The sequence below is a fragment of the Sturnira hondurensis genome, unplaced genomic scaffold (genome assembly GCF_014824575.4).
Source record: "Sturnira hondurensis isolate 20B ecotype Veracruz unplaced genomic scaffold, ASM1482457v3 Scaffold0005279, whole genome shotgun sequence".
Lineage (NCBI taxonomy): Eukaryota > Metazoa > Chordata > Mammalia > Chiroptera > Phyllostomidae > Sturnira > Sturnira hondurensis.
This window is the reverse complement of record NW_028077910.1, coordinates 6,975,521-6,995,804: the sequence shown is the minus strand read 5'-3', so window position 1 is coordinate 6,995,804 and position 20,284 is coordinate 6,975,521. Positions and strand designations below refer to the sequence as shown.

At 43.8% G+C, this 20,284-nt stretch overlaps 1 protein-coding gene across 1 annotated transcript in view; it reads right to left on the bottom strand.

Annotated features, from left to right (window-relative positions):
• Window positions 1-20,284, bottom strand: part of SLC7A14 (solute carrier family 7 member 14) — a 106,543-nt gene that overhangs the window by 34,179 nt on the left and 52,080 nt on the right. The window contains exon 2 of the mRNA XM_037046538.1: window positions 18,631-19,087. Coding sequence (XP_036902433.1) covers window positions 18,631-18,934 — 304 coding nt within the window. The 5' untranslated portion in view covers window positions 18,935-19,087. The remainder of the gene's footprint in view (window positions 1-18,630; window positions 19,088-20,284) is intronic.

Here is a 20,284-nt window from a genome sequence, read left to right as displayed (position 1 = left end):
AGTATGGAGGATTCATTTCAGCAGGACTAGAGGAAATGAGTAATTTCTCATAGCTTGTAACTCTGATATCATTTTTAATTACCCACTCTTTAAGTACATTATAAATGTATCCATGACACATGGGGGAAAAAGGAGGTGGGGAGGGCTGGGGGATGGGCTGGGGTGGGAGAAAAAGGCAGAAAACTGTACTTGAACAACAATTTAAATGAATAAAAAATAAATGTATCCATGTTTTCATTTTGTCATAAACCTAGTATCCTATTTCTATGCCCTAAACTATTTTTGATTATATGGACACATTGCCAGCCTAAAAAGCAGTCAGACTTACACACTGAAAAGAGAATTGGGTGAAGACATCAGGAGATTCCGTATTTGGAATATTCTCTGTAAGCCATCTCTTGTGTACTCCACGTGATGCATAATTTGGGGTTCAGAGAAATCCAGTCCCTTTCAATGTGAATTCTTTCCAACTCAGAGAGTCGATGGTTCCATCATATTTCAGCATAACAGACCAGCCTCAGGTTAACTACTCCCAGAGAGCCGATGTACAGGGTTGAACTTTGCAGCTGTGCCTGAGACCGTCCACACTATCGCAGAATATCACTACATGCTCTTCCTCCTCTAATTTCATCCCTTCACTCACAGCCTGCTCCCTGTGACTCCGAACCAGAGGCCAATATTCTCCAACCTAAGAGGATGTAAAGGAGACTCAGCTGAGAGTCGACGAGCAGCAGAGGAGGGTCTCTTGACTCAAGAAATGTATTTCCCTCCACAGTCCACCAAAGAAAGCCAAAGAAAGTAGGTAGATAACTACTTCTTAAAAGTATCCTTTCACCTGAGAAGATTAAATCTAGTGGTTGTTCACACCTGAATGTTAATTTCTCTACTCAGATAAAGAGGTTTTCTCATTAACGAGAAGTTTGGCTTATAGACTAATTTTCTAATCTACTTATCAATGAATTTACCAATTTCCTAAGCAACTCCTGACTTTCTAATTTCCTTCCTTTATGTGTTGCACATTGTTAAGTGCCTACTAAATTGATCACGGTAATGAATACCAGAGGCACACGGTAAGTAAGGCATGTCTCCTGACTGTGAAGCACTTATGTTTCTATCAGGAAAGAGTTGAATAAACAGATGATTCCACATGGCCAGTTTTAATGCTACAGAGTATTTATGAGGTGCTCTTGGAGCTCTGTGGGTCAGCTTGGTCCTTGGGAATATGGGTCTTTGGTTGATGGGGGAGCAGGAAGGAAGGCGTACGACTTTTGAGCTGCGTCTTAAGGGTGAGCCGGGTTTTGCCAGGCAGAAAAAAACATGAGAAAGGGTAGTTATAAGCAGATGAAAGGCTTAGCTGGGTTGAAACACAAAGGCCACTTTGGGGATTGAGGAAGATGGGTCTGCACAGGCGGACTGGGAGTAGGTCTTTGAGGGGGTGGGTCCTTTTCAACAGGTGCGGGAATCTAGCTGAGAGGACTGGGCAGTTTATCTACTTCTACAGTTTTAAACCTTTGTCTCGGTTGTAGAAGCCCCTTTGCACACAAAGTCTTATTTGGGAGCTTAGTGCATAAATAAGTACAGGTGAGGTGGCTGTGTTTGACGAGGGCAGGAGACCTGAGGCTGGCCTGTCCAGGATCTTCCTCATCCCACACCTTCCCCCAGCCCTTGACCCCCCTCCACGGATGCACAGGTTATACTGAGCATGGCATGGGGACAGGTGTCAACTGCCCTTTGGGTTTGATGTGACTGAGCCCCAGACTGAAGTTGCACATTCAATTAAAATACAGAGCTGGGTTAGAATGGACATCTCCTCATATCCAGTCCCAGGAGTTTTGAATTCATTCCTTTATCCAAAAAATTTATAAGGTGCCATCTCTATGATTCTATCTTAGCTTTAAGGGATTCAAAGATGAACAGGAAGAATATTATCCCCTTTAGCGGAGGAGACAGACCAGAAAACCAACAATTTTGTAATAGAACAAGGAAGGAGATACTGGTTGCAGGGAGTGGGAGGGAAACGCACGAGCTGCTTTAAGGAACAGCAAAATTGAGTTTTGAAGTCAAGTCTTCTGACAGCCAGGAGGACTGTGCAAAGGGAAAGAGTCAGGAGATATGAGAGGGAGTGGGGGGAGCTGTCCAAGAAATCGATTAGCTAGGCCTGCATTTTCATTCAGCCCTCTAAGAGCAGTAACATCTTGAGTGTGGCTTGGAGTTCTTTCTGCGAGGTCCTTGCTTTGTGTGATGGGCACAAGTTGCAGACTTCGGCCTGATGGGTTGTTTTGTGGATTCAGTATGATGAACATACTGTATCTACAATACTTCATTCTGGGGAGGTACGAAGGTTGGGGTGGGCTGATCTGGCAAATGGATGAAGTCACGGATTCCTCATGCACGAAGGCAGTTTCTCGGGAGTGTCAATTATCCATCGTCTGTCAGACACAGGATGGAATCTGCGGCTGGGCTACCCCAGTACAACTCACCACTTAGGCCCCAACATGTCTTTAAGAAAGCCTTCACCAAATATAGCGCCGCTGAGATGGTGATTACCCATTTCCTTTTCCTTTTCTTCGTTGTCTCAAAACATCTTTGCTCTGTTTATAAATTCACAGCAGGGCTAAGACATATCATATACATTGCTGTGGTTGCTCGTGCTGCTCGAATTGGGAGTAGGGTAAAAGGAGAAATCACAGAGAAACCTCAGAGAGCATGAATTCTCTTGGAAACGTTTGTTTTCTCAGTGACACTGGATTCCAGATGGGGGGTGATGAAGTACTCCAGGCCTTGCTGTCCCCCTTGAGAAGCAGGTTGCTGTGTTCCTAGAATCAACTGTTTGCCCCTTGTCCTATGCTGTGGGACACTGATCTGCACCCATGTCTTCTTCCTAGTGTTCTTGATAAGACAAGAAAACTGTGGGTCTCTTTTTCAGGGAGTAATCCATCAGGCTCTCTCTCCCTCCCAGCTCCCTGCTACTGTCTCTTCTCCCTGAGCAAACTTGGCCACACACCTGTCAGCGAGGACCAGACAATTTTTATAAATGTGCCTGGGAACACCTATGCTTCTTTGCGTTCAGGGAGAGACTTACACCTTTTCCGCCAAAGCAGGCCCCAGGTGGACAGGGGGAGCCTGTGTGTAGCAATGGGACAGTGTCTTTAATCAGAGAGACTATGACACCATTAGTTCTAGACCAGACAGAGCTCCAATTAAAGGTGGGTAGTGAACAGAGAACTTGAAAGTTCCCCAAACTGCAGAACCAGTATACCGACATATCAACAGGAGGGGAAAAGCTGTCCGCATAGTTAGAGAAGTGACCCCTGAAACAGGTTAAGGACGTTTAATAATTTGCTGATTAAATGTGACCAGACTATCTATGTACTCTCCTCTCTTGCTCTCACTCTATGAAAATAATTTAGGGGTTATTGGAGGCCCCATGTCTGTTTCTATAATGTGATGAATTCAAGTATTGTATTGTCTGGTCATGTTATTGTTAATTATCATCATTAGTGCACATTATTGTACTTTTTAAGGAACTGCATCATTTATAAAATGATAATGAAGATGGTAATAATAATAATAATAATAATAATGCTCATGTGGTTGCTGCCAACTAAAGAATCCACAGGGTTAGCTGTTCCCAAAGGCCAGAGGTGACCTCAGGGTAACATCAAAGCAGTCTTGAAGGGGAAAAGGCATCACAAAATGGAAAGGCAAAGTCATGTTTCTGGGCATCTGCCTGCACTAGGCCCTCATCTGGCGCTCAGGGAGGCTGTGAGGGAATGGCGAGGCCTCTGTCTGAGGCCCCTCTTTGCTTTTAGGAGAGGCAGTGAGGTACCATGGAAGCCACGTAGCCTCCGAAGAGAGATCCAGGGAGTTATTATGATAATTAGAGATCACGCACATGGATCACATTGCCCAGAGCCGGGCATGCAGTACGTGCTTGATGAATGGCAACCAAAGTTATTACTAACTGTGGCCTTGAGCAAGACATCCAGGTCACCGAGCCTTAGTTTCCCCATGAGGGAAATGGTGATGGCCACTCCTGCTGTGTAGGCTGCTGTGGGTCTTCAGGAATTCGAGCATGATTCCGGCATATCACGGGCGCTCCTCCCATGGGAGCTGTGGCTATTATTATACACGGGGAAAAGGAATCTTGGAGAGAATGACTGAGCAGTAGCCTCTGGACTGGTTAGCAGGAGCCCTGGAGGCGGGGTAAAGGAGCAGGAAGTAAGTGTTGCTGGCTGAGAGTTGTAGAGACTCAGCATCGGCAGGGATATCAGAAATTACCTGGGGTCTAGACCAAACCCTTGTGTGCTTGATTCACGTCTAAAACAGAACACGGAAAGGTTTCTTACTAGGTTTCAAATCTTTGGTCTGGGAACGACTGTCTTATTCCAAAAATCCAGTTAGAAATGATGAGATAAAGAAAAAGTTCCCATTTGCTTGCTCCAACTTTCTTTCTGAGGGCTACAGCCAGATGGCCCTCGTAACTGGGCTAAAAAGGCTTTGCACAGAGAGTAAAGGAGAGTGGGAGTCGAAATGACAACCAGCAATTCTCTGTCACACAAGTACTTAGCAACTCATCCCTCTGCAGGGAGGGGCAGTGTCTCCATGCCTAAGCCGATGGAAGTGGTACCAGCAGTGATGACAGACCTAAAAAGCCTTGGTGAAGTGACTAGGCCCTTGCCATGAAAATTTAATAGACCGAGTCAAAGGTGAGCACCAAGAGAACACACCTGAGCCCTTCTGCGGTCTCCTCAACCCATCTGAGGTGCAGGTGGGCCAAGTTTCCACTGGGACAGGTTGTGGTCTCAGCAGATGTTCAGGAGGGTGAGACACAGCAAATCTTTTTCGGGCCTGGATCTGCTCTATAAGGAGGGCCTTCTCAGAGACGCCAGAAACCCTTCACAAGATGGGTGCTATCTTGACTTGTTTGCAGATTGGGCCAATTTGCAGGGAAGGTGGAGCACAGCCAGAGACCCAGGACTGGAAGACTGATGGAGAGAATCTTTTGGGTGTAGGGGGTTTGGTTAGAGCTCCTCCTTCCAGTTCTTACTCCTTTGATACAAGCACCTACCCCTTCTCCCTTCCTCCTTCTCCCTTCCCCCTTTCTACTCCCTGGCCCTCAAAATTTGAGAAGAACTCTACTGGGCATAAATAATGGAATTTGTACTTTAAGGAACGTTGCCACCTACTGGTCTAGGAGGATGACAGGATGGCATGTGCTTGGCAAATGGTGCTGTGCACAGTCCCTGTGTGCAGCCGGCAAGGACCTGCAGGTCGCTGTTCTTCCTAAGATTCTCACCTAGGTGGGCCTGATGGGTTGTTTCCAAGTGGGCAGCCCCTGCTGAATGCAAAGGCGCTGGTAGCGTTTCGGCTGACTTTTCTGCAGTGCAACTCTAGTAAAGAGAACAGGACTCCCTTGGATACGCTGGTGCCTTCAGGAAGGGGGAGTTCCTCCAAGGAAAATATCAAGTGCTCTGGGCCGATTTGTAGTGTTGTCTGCTCCCAGAGTGAAAAACATTCTGAGAAATGTTTGCAAAGGGGCAGGCATTCCTATTTATGTTTTACATAAAAGAGACATTCATTAGCTTGGTTATTTTCTTAAAAAGCCCAAGAAATTACAAGCTGGGGTATACACTTTCAAGATAAATAAATATAACCAAGAGCTATTAAGTTTATTCCAAAATAAATTATCGACTGAAGTCCTGAGTTAACAGAATCTAACAATATGTTTGTGTGTGTGTACACACACACATATATACATGTAAAGTTATATATATATACGTATATACATTTTCAACTACTCTGCAGGGGATTTTTTGAGGGCCCAGGTCCATGAAAATGGCCAGTGGTGGCGTCTACTATGAAATGTTTGTAATACATATTAGCAAATCATTACTTCTCACACATATACAGCCGCCCACGAGCACTCAGTAAAGCACAGGCACAGTTGTCTCCAAGATAAATGCATTCCTTGGGTTGTTAAGTCAAGGATTCCTCCTACTGCTTGAGATTCCCTCTTCTCCTTACAACTCTATTCTGTGAAATGTGGTGTCTGCCTACACTACACCCCAGAAACCAGGACTTTCAATCCACAGGCTGTCACAGCAATGGCCTTTTCTGAGTATTTCTGAAGCTCAAGACACCAGGGCTTATACCTTCATTTCCTTGGGTACGAAGCTATTCATCCTTCAGTTCTATTCTTACTCCTCTGCCCACTTTTTCTCTTTCTCCATTGTTGATTCTCATTTCTCCTCTTTTGCCAGTAGCCATCTCACCAAGCTTGGCCCTTAGCTCTTTTATGCCTTTTGCTTGGGTGATCTCACCAAAGGGATTATCCACTAACCACCAGTGGTATTTGCCAGGTGAGAATCAGTCCCCTGATTCTCTTCATGGTAATGGTCCCTTAGCATCAGCCTCTGTGACCTGGCCATGTGAAGAGGGGCACGGATATTCGGAGCAGGTGGCCTGACATGTGCGAAGCTCCTGAGCTGCCAAGGCCAGCCAGGCAGACTCTATGCACAGTCTGCCTTGTACCAGGTGTCTGAGGCAAAGGCTGGCACTTGTCATGACTTCTCTTTAAGGGTTTCTATCCGCATTCCTGTCTCTAGTGGTCGTTCCCTGGCCGCTGTGCCTCACTAGCCTCCAGCACCTATTTCACTTCACAGCGTCGAGGCTGCTTAAATACTGCTTGTTCGGAGACAACGCTTTGTCATGGAAACCTGTTTAATGTCCTTATAGTGCTAATCACAATTTGTAATTATTATGTGTACTTATTGGCTTGTTTTCTGAGGCACAGCCTCTCTGTGTGTTTTGAAGCATAGCATTTTTGAATGGGGCTGTGCCATAGAGGTGGCAATTCCTCTTAGGCAGATATTTTCAGAAGTAAAAGCATACTCTTTGCACAAGGTTCATCTGGAGAAAGGGAGAGTAGAAGGCAGGCCTGCTGGGTCTTTTGCTGGGTGTGCACTGAGAAGCCTCAGAGTCTGAACCAGGACTGCTCATCTGCATTAAGGGAACATCTAGCCTTATTAAGCTGGGGACCTGGCCAGTAGTAATGATGGGGAATATAATAATAATAATAACAGCAAAGACTATTGAACACTTACTATTCACACCAGTTATATTAAACACTTTATATATACAATTTTAACATTATGAGATGGTTATGATGCATGGGCTATTAATATTTTCATTTACAGATGATGAATCCAAGATTTGGTGAGGTTATCAGGACTCCCCAGTCTTTTCCACCTGATGGGACACACCTAGATAATGACACTATTTGTATGGGTATGAGAAGGAGGTCATTGTAAGGGGCTGAGGCTGCTCACAGGTAGAGTGGACTAGCTTGGGCCCTCTGCCACCTCCCAGCTGCCCAGAGGGCTAAGGGATCAACCTATTGGCACATCGGTAATTTTGGGGAAGCTCTAGGTTAAATGAATTTCCCAAGTCATACAAAGTAGTAAATGGCAGAGCAGGGCCCAGCTACAGGGACTAATTGCTACATGAAGCTGGGGTGTGTGTGTGTGTTTTGGGGGAGTTGAGATATTGGATCTTCCTTTTCAAATATATCCCTTCCTAGATTCATTAAAACAAACAAACAAACAAACAAACAAATAAAACCTAACTCATACAGGCAATGTAATCCAAATTCTTCATTTTGCAGAGAGGGAAATTGAGGTCAAGAGATGTGAACAACTTGCCCAAGGGTCATGAGCTGCTGGGGGACAGAGCTGGACCTAGATCTGAGGTGTCCTGACTTCTGCCCCAGGCCCTGTTGTCTGCTGCAGTGCTCACAATTGTGGCACGTGTGCCTGTCCCTGTCTTCTTTCTTTGCATCAACGCCAACCTCCTTGTCTGAGTTCTTTCCTGTGTTCTGCAGCAACTCAGAGCTGGGGGCCACTCCACATAGCCATGCTAGGTGCTCTTGGTCTGCACTGTCCACTCTACTAAGGGATGCTGAAGGTGGAAAAGAAGCCCTTCTTCTTTTCTGGCTCTTCTGGGGTTTCCTGGAGGAAACTCATTTTCACAACCACCAATTTGAGAAACTTTCAAGTTTCTATTATATAAAATATGCTCACCTTCTCTGAACTGGTAACTGACATCCTTCCTACAGGGCTGTCAATCAGTCCTGTAAAGAAGAGCTACATGCACTTCACAACACCTCTCTCACTGCTAACAGGTGACAGAAAGGTGACAGAGCTTAGAAGTCATGTTCATGACCTGGGTTACAGAAGTTTTGAGCTAAAAAAGTGCTCTCCTAATCAATAGAATACAATGAGCAACGGGTTTTGTTTTTGAAACCCTAATAAAAGTGAGAGTTTCCTTGACTCATTTGATTCTCTTTGGTACTTTTTGAATTTTGGGAGGTGTGCCTGCATGAAGCAGTTTAGGGGTAACTGTCCCTGGAGCCAGACAGAATTCAGCTTAGATTTGGCCTTTGACACTGACTGCCATGTGACCCCAGCAAGTCACCAAATCTCTCTGAGCCTTAGTTTTGACATCTACAAAGAGAGTATAATCATGGCACTTATTTTGTAGAATTTGTTGGGAGGATTATGCAACTGGTACTTAGTGAGTGCCAAGCACATTGTAAGCCTTCAGTGATTTAGCTTTTAGGAGTCATCATAAAATGAAAACACTGATATCTGCCTAGCAGCGGGATTGGGTGGATTAAATAAAGTGATATACACACAGTATTTGCCTAATAATAATAAAAACAATAGTAATAATCATGGCACCTAACATTTATTGAGTGTTTAATAATTTAGGATGTCTCAGAGACTTTACAAATATCAGGAGTAGCTGTGATCATTATTAAAGTTTCAGCATGTGGCTGTGTATTTGAACACTATTTGGGAGTTCTCATCTTCCAGGGGCTGGAAGACTGGTGTGCATTTGCTTGCCTTTGCCCTCCTTCCCCACCCTCTCATTCCCTCTTCCACCTCCCAGTATGGTTGAGAGCAGTTCTCAGATATGTTTGGAGGAACAAATCAATGGAAGTTTGTGGAATGAATAAATGATCTTAGATCAGCGAGAAGGAGTTGCCCAAGAACCAATCTCCTGATGTTCACCTCTCAAGTCTGGTTTCAATTTAAGGAGGGGAAATGGTTTGCTCTTAAAAACAAAACAAGGAAACTCACCAGGCAAACTAAACAGACTTTGAATCTTTAGAAATATTCCTTAGCCATAAAAACCCAACCTGAGATGAATGCTGGAACGGGAAGACTCTGCTCCAACTTTACAAAGGTGCCCCGATCCAGCCCAAGGAGGGCGTTGGGAGCCTCACCTGTGGGAAAGGCGTGTGCTGGATAGAGTTCTGCCCCCTTGCCACCTCCCCGGGACTCAGTTACCACGGCCTCACCTGCTGGTGCATCAGGGACGCTAAAGAGCAACTGAGGATGGCAGGAAACATGAACTATACACCCTAGTGCTAAACCATAAACTAAGAGGACTGAGAAAAAGACGACTGGGTTTGATGATTCTTTATTGCCTTTTAGGTCCTTCTCATTGATTGCAATTTATTAATCGACATCTAATGAGAAATATTAGCTTCAAAGATCCCAGGGGCAGCTTGCTGAAATGGGGGAGCTTGAGTTTTGGAGTCCTACAGACTTAGATTTCACTTCTGGCTCTGCAACAAAATCTCTGCCTGCCTCTCAGGAAGTTACTTTAACCTCCGATTGTTTGACTCCTCATCTGAGGACAGAACTAAAATCACCCCTCCCTCCACTGTGTCGGTGACACAGACAGCAGGGGCTACATGAAAGCACCATCTTCAGTGTCCTGCACACAAGGGTAGTTCACTGTCCCTCTGGGTGTTCTGTGAGGGTCCTCTCTCTATTCTGGAGTTTACTGTTTCTACTTTCACTTTCTGTCCCCAGAATAGTGTTGTAGATCAATTATTCTAATGACACTATTTCAAAAACATTCTTATTTACTATGAGTCTTTTCTCAGCTAAGAAGAGTGTCTGCTTCCTTCAGCCTCCTTCATCCACCAATGCTCAAATCCTCTCCATCTTAAGCTTCCTTCTACCCACTGTTAGGGCCTGGCACTTCATAACCTCTCGTCTGTTCTGTGCAGTATGCATCCACCCAGTTTCTTCACCCCTCTTCTCTCCCCACTGTTACTAAAATACAGATCTGGTCACGCCACTGAACTTCTCAGCACCTACAGACTGATATATAATCTTGGTTTGGCCCCCAAATCCCTCCCCTAATTTTGGTTAGTAAATTATATTGATGGACTATTTTGTTTGAGAGATCATAGTCTTTAAAAAATGACCAGGATGGACTTGGAGAGAGAGAGAGAGAGAGAGAGAGAGAGAGAGAAGCAAACTGCTCTGGATAAGATAGGAAATGAGTTTTAGAGCTTGACGGTGAGCAGGCTGAAGAGTGCGAAGGAGAAAGGCTGCCGGTTAATGGGACTGGAGGCTGCAGCCAAGAAGAGAGGGCTGATGGACAGTCTGTAAATGCAGGAAGCATTGCAGTGTCCTGTGTTTAATTGTAAGCTTAGTGTCTGCTGGAATGGACTGCATATGTCTCCCATCTCTGGCCCAAACCTTCCACAAAGTCTGCTGTACCTGCAATGCTGCCTCGTTAATACTTTGGGGAGGAGAATTGGGGTGTCATCCAGTTGGATGAAGAGGTGAAGAAAGGGCCATTGGTAAGTGAAGTGCAGAATAGAAACAGAGACTTCGTGGGAGCAGAGATTCAGAGTTGAAAAAAGTAGGGGAAAGGTAAGACTCACAACTCCCTAGATTTATTAAAGGGGCTCTAAATTTTCTAATTGTGCGTTACTGGGGGTCAGAACCAATTTTACTTAAATATTTCAGGACAAATTGACCTCAGCAAACTGGAGGCTTTAAGGGTTATGCATCCACTATGAATCTGGCCGCGACAGCCAGTTTTCCTTTCTTTCCCCATCAACAGAACACCTATAATACTGGGGTTGACAGTATATCCAGTCAGATGACTACATTCTCAGCCTCACTTATGTGGCCGAGTGTCCAGGTTTTAGCCAGTGTAAGTAGTAGTTACAGGAAAAAAAAAAGCACTCATGAGAAATGTTCTTAGGAAGGGGACAGAAATGTGGGAAGTGACCTGCCTCAACTTTCTGTTCTCTTTCCTGCTTTCTGGAACTCAGACATACTGCCTGGAGCTACAGCAGCCATTTTGGACCTCAAAGTCACCTTGAGCATGGAAGCCACACATCTGGACGGCAGAGCAGAAAGAGCAAATAGCCTGAGACCCTGTGATTGCGGAGCCACAACAGCAGCCTTCCTTCAGAGTTCTTTTACATAAAAGATAAGTGAAATTATCTCTCACTTTAAGTTCTCTATTTTATACAATTGAACCTAATACAAATCTGCGAATATGGTAGCAGAACAGCAAAGTGATTAAGGAGTGGGCTCTGGAGACAGACTGCTTTCACTCTGTCCCTCATTCTGTTACCTCATAAGTGAATTATCAAACTTTTCAGTAGACTCTATTTCCTCATCTTTAATATAAAGATAGTAACATTACTTATCACATAGGGTTTTTCTGAGGATTAAGTAAAATAATGTGCTAAACATTTTGAACTCTTTTGGTACATAGTTATATACTCAACAAATGGCAGCTATTGCTGCTACTATTACTATTATTACCATAGTTATTTCTCAGGTTTGGTGTTCATCTCCATTCAAAAGCCATGGATGGGCCTTCTAGTGTAGGAATAATTTCTTTCTTTTTTAAAAAATTTAATTGTTGTTCAAGTATAGTTTTCTGTCTTTTACTCCCATCCCAGCCCAACCCCCTAGTGCTCCCCACCTCCCTTCCATTTCCACCCCCCTTAGTTGTTGTCCTTTATACTAGTTCCTGTAGGGTAGAACTAATTTCTTATTAATTTTTGGTACTGCCCCAGGACTGGTGGTATATGGTGGGTACCTAATACATCTTTATTGAGCTATAGCTTATTAGATTTTTGCCAACTGTTCCTTCTAAGTAGATGACAAAAATGACTGGCATTGTGCACCAGGCGGGGGACTGATGCTGTCTGTGTGTGTGTACTGTCATTTTATCCTCATCCAAGCCATCTGCAAGAGAACTTGAAGAGTTATTGTAGAAAGTGCATGAACTTAGGAGTTAGGTCTATCTATATTCTTTCTGAGGTTCAATGTATTGATATTAAAAGAGAACTGGAAATAAACTTGGAAAAAAAGGTTAAACTTGCCGTTCTTTATATGAACTCAAGTTTGTAGGAGCCTCTTAGGAAAGGTTGCTTTTAGTGGCCAGATGTCACTGACATTGTGGCTTTGCTCTGTGTTTCATCCCAGTCACCTGAATTAGAGAACTTCGTGAACCATCTTCCCTCCATCCATCAGTCTCTCAACAGAGCTGTAGGTGGTAACCAGGAAGAAAAACTATTTTCCCTCTCTAGTTTCTTCCTCTGGTACACACAAAAGGGTTTTTAGCTCTGGTAATGGGCATGGGGTCTGGCTGTGGTCTGCTGGGCTATTAAAGGGTGGGTCAGACCTTTTGGACAAGGGGCAAAGGTGACAGCACAAGCCGTTTCCTCTGCAGTTTCCCTCCACTGTGATGGGCTGTGGGCAGTTACAGTGTAGGTGCCAGACTGGGAGGAGGAGCGCAGGAAGTTATTGTAACTTTGGGTCTTGGCAAATGGTAGAGTCACTCTCTCTCCTAGTCAGTTTTGTTTCATATTATAAGCAGGCTAGCATTGCATGGGGAATGAGGCCACTAGTCTAAGAAAATCTCTTAGGAATCTGCTGGCCAAATAGTTTTACCCTAACATATGTTTCCTCTTCTTGTAGGTCATGGCCACAGAGAAGGTAGGTTCTGGTTTCTACAACAAAGTTGTCCTTAATCCTGGCTATACATTTGAATCCTCTGGGGAATTGAAAAACAAAACCAAAAACAATCCAGGCTCTACCCCAGTCCAATTAAATTAGAAGCTCTGGGGATGGAGCCTGGGCATTAGTATATTTCAAAATAAATAAACAGAAATTTTAAAAAAACTCAAAGATGAGCCACAAACTGGGAGGAAATATTTGTGAGAGCATATCTAGGAAGGGTCTGGTATTCAGAATATATAAGTAACTTTAAAAGTTACATAATAAAAAATGAAGAACCCAATTAAGAAGTAGGCAAAAGATTTGAACAGACACTTCACTGAAGAAGCTATGCGGACAGCACATAAGCACATAAAAGGTGCCCAAAGTAATAATAATTAGAGAAATGCCAATCACACCCACACGGAAATACAACTAGACACTTTTTAAAGTGGCAAACAAAGGAAACGACCACAAAAACAACACATGACAGTTGTGAGTGCTGGCAAGCAACAGAGCAGCTGGAACTCCCGTGTACAGCTGGTGAGAATGGAAAAGACACTGCCACTTTGGAAAGACATCTGGCAGTTTACTATGAAGTTACATATACACTTACCACAAAACCCAACAATACCACTTCTAGTACTTACTCAAAAGAAATGACAACTTGTGTTCACACAATAACCTGTACATAAATACGTGTAACAGCTTTATTCATAGTGGTCCCAGACTGGAAATAACTGAACCGTCATTCAACTAGTAAATGGATAAGCAAACTGTGGGATAGCCATACAGTGAGATATTACTCAGAAATAGAACAACCCACTGACACAAACAATATCAATTTATATTGCATCATTCTAAGTAAAAGAAACCAATCTCAAAAGGTTATATACTGAATGATTCCATTTATATGACATTCTGGAAAAAGCAAAAATACAGGGACAGAGGGGATGAGTTGCTGCCAGTGGCTGGAATGGGAAAAGAGGAAACCTACAAAGAGGTAACATGAAAGAGTCATTTGAGGGTGATGAGACTCATGTATCTTAATTACATAATTATATGCATTGGCTAAACTCACAGAATTGTACATTTAAAAGGGTAAATTTTACTGTATGTAATTATTATTCAGTAAAACTGACCACCCACTTCCTCAATCCATTATTTAGAAAAAAAAATTCTTCAAGAGATTTAAATTCATAGTCAGGGTTGAAAGATATTGTTGGCACAAACAAATTTGAATCTAGGTTTGAAATTTGAAAACAGAATCTAGGTTCTGTTATTTAAGTTTCAATTTCTTTATATGTAAAACTGGAGATAATAAAACCTACCTTGAAGAGATATGAGTTTTAAATGTGATAATATATGGTGAGCGCCTGATACAGGGTTTAGCACACAATAGAAGTCAACACTTATTTAGTGTTATGTGTCAGGCATTGTACCAGGCACTTTACAGGCATCTTATTTAGTTCTCACAACTCTATAATGCAGGAATTATTATGAACATTTTCAAAGTGGAGAAACTGAGGCTCAGAGAAGTTTTGGAACTTGCTCAAGTTTTCACAGGTAGTCAGTGCCTAAGCCAGGTTCCAAGTCTAAAATTAACATTACTAATTACTGTGTCACTTATGAAATCTGAATTTCAAACATCCCACTCTGCAATGTCACTTCTATCCTGTGTTTTTTAAAATTCATTGAGAGCACCAACTTCCACTGACCTCAACACTTCTGAATCACCTCTACCCTCACGTTCTTAGGAAGAAAGAACTGGGTACACTTGGAATATGTTGAATTAAGTGTGTCTGGAACATCCAGACGGAAATGTTTGGTAGGCAGTGTGAAGCTTGGAGGACATGTATATGGCCGAGACATGACTTGATATAAGCATGGGAGTATTGATGATGGGTGAAACTGTGAGAGAGGACATGATCACCTTGGAGGGAGCATAGAGTGAGAAACCAACATCAGAGAACAAATAGAGAAAGGGAAGTCATGAAGGAGAAAGGGAAGAAATGATCAGAGAGGTTTAAGAACTTCATATTCTCACACAAAGTCAAGAGAATATTAAATTTCTCAAAATAGATGGCATGACTTTGTAAAATATAGCAGAGTTCCAATAAGATAAGTGCAGAAAAATATCAGTAAGACTTGGCAAAGGGCATACCATTGGTGACCTCAGTAAGTTTGGTTTCATTAGGTGGTGGGGGAAGATGCCAGAAAGCAGCGGGTTGAGGAATGAATCAGAGGTAAATGCTGCCAATGAGGAATGCACCTCCATTCTTGAGGAGTCTGAACGATTAGAAGAGGAGGAAGATTGAAAGTTGCTAGAGGAGAATGTGGTCCTAAGAAGAATTATATTTTAGGATGAGAGAGACATGACCTGGGAAAGAAGCCAGTTGAAAGAGGCTGAAGACACATTTGGGGAGGGAGATTATTGAGAATATAAAAGGATAAGGTTAAGGGCTCGAAGAATTGATTGATTTGAAAGTGAGGACATCTTACCCTCTGAAACTGGAGGAGAGGTGGCATGTGTGGGTGATAGTATAGGGACATATTTGGTGGTACAATATTTAAGGAGCTCATGGCAGGTATCTGGAAGGAATCAAGGTGGTCTGCTCTAAGTGAAAAAATATAAATTGAGCAGGGCTAATAGAGAACAATAAAAGTGTAGAAAGACCATTGAGATAGATTTGACAAAGGAAAAGCGAAAGAACTCGTAAAGGGAGTAAAAGTGAGAGACTCAGTAAAGGGAGGCTGGAGACCTTAACTTTGTGGTATACTCCTATGTGAGGTTGAGCGACCTTTCCCAAGAGCTCATTCATTCAGGTGCAGACTTGAGAAAGCAGATTCTGGGGTAGATTTTTCACTGGGTCATTTCAGAGGCTGGATGGTGGACAGAGTCAAGGGGGTTAGGAGCAAGCTCAGTAAGGGAATGAGCTATGATAAGAGAGTGGGGTTTTCGTTTAAGGTTCTTGAGGCAAAACCATTCTAGGTGCTGACAATTCCGGCGTGTATCCACAAGAGTGGTGGCTGATGTGGCACCAGTAGAGGTGAAGGTCACGGGCATAACACTGCCCAGTTATGGCTAGGTTGTGGTGGTGGGTGGATTTATCTGCCTGGACATTCCACTTGCCTGGGATTATGACAGAAGCTGGGCTGGAGAGGAAGACTGTAAGGAGTGACTGGGAGGCGAGATCAGAATAAGTAAGTGTTGTGGGGCAGAGGGCATGAGCTTCAGGAAGACGAGTTTTCATGGCTGTTTGTCATGACGGGCATTTTGCCAAGGTCTTTGCATATATTTTCACATCAATACCACCAGTTAAGCTCTATTATCCCCATTTTGCAGATGAGAAAAACAAAACAGAACCTTGAGAGGTTTGGTAACTTTCTGAAGACCACACAGCAAGGCAGCGATGGAGCTTTGACGTGATGGAGGAAGAACAGGGATCTGGAAGGGGCAGTGGAAGCAGATGCCCCTGACCTTGGGAGTGGGCGAGGAATGTGGGAATGGCATCCTTCCTATATTGGGTGGCAGGGCAATGGTGTCCTCAGGGTCCAGACAGCTTTTATTTCCGGCCAGAAGGAAAAAAGGATCCTATGATATGATTATTGTGATATGGAGAAGCTGTCAAGGGAGTGGCAATATGGACTGATGATATGGGAGTGGAGAGAAGACAGTGGAGGGGAACTTTCTTTGTTTATCGACAAAGGATAATAAAGTGAGAGGCCTGGTTGAAGAAGCCTACTATAAATACGCTAGCTTTGGCACAAGTTGTTTTGGTCCTGGCCCTGGCTGGGGCTCTGGGAGGATTGTGGCTGGCCTCACCAGGAAAATGAGTCAATTATAGGTGCAGAGAAATGTTATGAATGTGGCCACACTGGAGAAGGGGTGGGTCCCTGATTGGGGAGAAGCAAGCTTTTCTTTAGGTGCACCCGTTACTGGGCAGCAGTATCAGAGCCTTTGGTGGAGCTAAACCCAACTACCTAAAAACAAGCAAACTCTGGTTTGTGGCATTTGCCAGTTTCCGTGGCATGAACACTCCCACCATAACTGACTTCAGGTTAACCACATGACCTCACTAAATGCAAAGGTGGAAGAAGGTGCAGAATCAGGGCTCTTGGCGAGGTGCAGTACAGCGCGGACTGGTCCAATCTTAGACCCACCTAAGCAGCAGATGTGTCTAGGTCATGCAGCACCCACAAACACTGTGAGGGGTCAGGCTCCCAGTGTGACTGGGCCTTGCTCTGGTTTCTGAATGTAGTGTAGCATCATGAAGAGTAAGATGAGGGTGACTCATTCATGGAATCATCATGATTTGGGGGACTGGGCCCCAATAGGATGGATCTGGTGCAGGGTGTATGAACTGAGCAGGACTCTTACCCATCTTCCCTGTGCTGTCTGTAGGCTGTATGAACTGAGCAGGCTGTGTGGATCTGGTGCAGGCTGTATGAACTGAGCAGGACTCTTACCCATCTGCCCCGTGCTCTATGTAGGCCCTCAGGTTACAGGTCTGCCTTTTGTGCTACCATGGCTAAGTTCTGTTGTAGATGGTGACACTTTTAGATCTATACATTTATGGTAAAAATCTGGTGCCTTCTCCCAAATAATTTCTTTGCCAAATAAGTCTGAAAATGATTGCCATCAAGTTAATAGAATTTTAATCATCCATGAAATTCACCTAGGTGAATAATTTATTTTCATCTATAAGGAAAAAAATATCCTTTGCTCTGTAGAAAACTTAATTATTAAAATATTCATGCATATTAGAGAATGAGTTTAGAAAAGGAGATAATGGTAAAACTAGCAGGGAAGTAAGCCATGACTGAAGATAGATAAAATCAGTCTGGAAATAGTTCCCTCATCAAATTGAGAGAGTGTGAAATAGAGACCAGCACGCTCTCTGGTTGCATGTTTCTAGTCTGTGCACCCCATGTGCACAGGCCATTTCGTCTGGATATACAATGTGAATGCAGGCTTTCTTGTGATGGCACGTGTCAGCACACAGACCTCCCAAAGTAAGTTCGCATTGTCAGTTATGTCTCATGAAACATTTGAAAAGACCATGACATTCACCCCTTCATGGCTTGAACCACGTGATCTACCTCATGCTTTTGCACTATAACCATCAAGAAGCAGAATATTTTCCTTTTCCTTCTTGTTCAAGTTGTCCGTTTACCTGTCCCTGGCATTCTGGGAAGGTACTGTATGGACACAGCTTAAGAGAAGAGGAGAGAAAAGAAATGGGAAAGCGTCTCACAGAGGATAAATGCTAGGTCCTGGTACCTCATTAAAAAGGAGATAATGAGTTTTATGATTCTTTCTCCAGGAAAGAGAAGGTGCTCATTGTGCTACCTCTGGAAAATGTCCGTCTGTGTGGCAGATGGCGGCTCACGGGTCTCACAATGGCTTTGCATTTCTAGCTTGGCTTCCTCCTGCTGCAGAGTCGCAGTACCAGTTTGGGGCTCATCGAATCCCAATCATATCAGATTTATTGACTTATTTTGCTACTCTTCCTAGCCATTATTTATTATTTATATCCTAGCTATATCCACCACCCTCCCCTATAAAAGAATTGATCTTTCAATGGAAGGGAAAGTTAAAATAAAAATGGAACCATTAGGACATGACAGGAAATAGGAAGTTGGGGGATGGTTGGGCATCAGAACAGTTATTTGTATCAGGAAACCGATGGAAAGGGTAGCTACAACGGTTGACCCAAAACTCCAGAATTGTGAGATGAATGGCAATAGGCAGGCATGCATGCTTTCCACCAGCCTTCCCCTGCACGGAGGCCCTTACCTGATAATATGGATGCAACAGCTGCAATGATGAAGGACACAATGACTCCAGGTCCTGCCATTTCCTTGGCCACCAGGCCAGATACCACGTACATCCCAGTGCCCACGCAGCTGCCAACACCAAGTGAGATGAGGTCCACGGTGGTGAGCACCTGGGCTAGCTTGGTGCCATGTGCTGTGGTGGCCCCTGTTCCCTCCAGCATGGACTCCACTGGTTTGGTGCGCAGGATCCTGGAGTGCATGGCATACCAGGCAGCCCCCCACTGCACCCGCCGAGGGTCCAGGGAGGCCAGGAAGCCACTCATCCTGAGTGGTAGGGTTTCCGGTGGAGGTCAACTGATGGAAGAGGGCTGTGGAAGCCTTAGTGGGTGCTTCTAGAGCTCATCTAGCACACAGGGATCTCCCTTTTAGGAGAGGTCCAGGGGGACCCAAAGCCGCCTTCTCCTGGGCATGAATATCTGCAGGAAAAACACAAGAAAGGAGATGAGACTGAGTGGGGAACAAACCATGACTCAGAGGCCTGCTGGGAGAACTGGTCTATCCTGTTTACTCACACACAGGAGCATTGCATTTTCCCCTTTGCGTCTCCTCCACTCCTAAATGACAGTCTATAGTTCGCTCTGTGTTGCATAGTTGTTCAGAAGATGCTGGTCTGAGTCAGCACACTGCTACTTGTTTCTCTGGGACCTTGCCTTCTCTGTTCCTTCACTTCTCTGTACTTTGGTTTCAATTATACAGTGGGGATGAGAAAGCCAGCCTAATGTTTATGTGAAGGTTGAATTAGAGTACGTCTGAAATAAGCTTAAGACAATGCCTGGAACATGGAATGTGCTCATCTGTCCAAACTCTAAGAACTTTGTACTTGGCTTGGACAAGACTTAGTCTGTGTCTTGGGTGTGTCCTTTGGGGAGACAACATCCTCACTTTTTACATAAAAGTATAAAATTAGCTCTAGGACTTGCTTTGGAACCTTGCTCTCAAATTTAGTAAAAAATGTTTTTCCTTTGTTGTACACACCCAAATATATTTCTAATGTTCATGGTTTAGCCTAATAACCAGAAAAATACAAATGAATACAAATCAAGACTAGTAAAATGTGTCATATTTATTTTAAAACTTCTTAACACAACGAGTGATGAGCAGAGCTCTAATTTATCCATCCTTGTTCATACAGAGGATATATAAAGTAATAGGTTCACCATTATGAATGAAGAGCATAATTGAAGTTTTCACTTGACTTAGTGAAACATGTTTTGAAGATTTTTTTGCTTTCAAAGATTGGGGATGGGAGAGTACTCCTGGCATTTTTTGGGTGGGCCCCAGAGATGCTAAACACATGGGAATATCTGACCAGACATTCTTGTAGGAGAAAATTCTGGTTATGATGATCTTGACCTAAAACTTGATTCTAGTTTACACATAAACACATGGGATTGGGGTGGTGGTGGTATTAATACACAATTTCATTGAATTTTTCAGGAACACAACTATAAAATAAATTGAAGGCAGGCTGTAATTTCTTTAGAGGAGTTCCTCTCCATTTTAGAAAACCAGTCCCCCCCGACCCCTCCCACCCGGCAATGCCACTCAGTACTGCATCTTCTACACCGTACACATGTAACAGCCTGCCACTGGGAGCTGGCCCATTTGCAGTA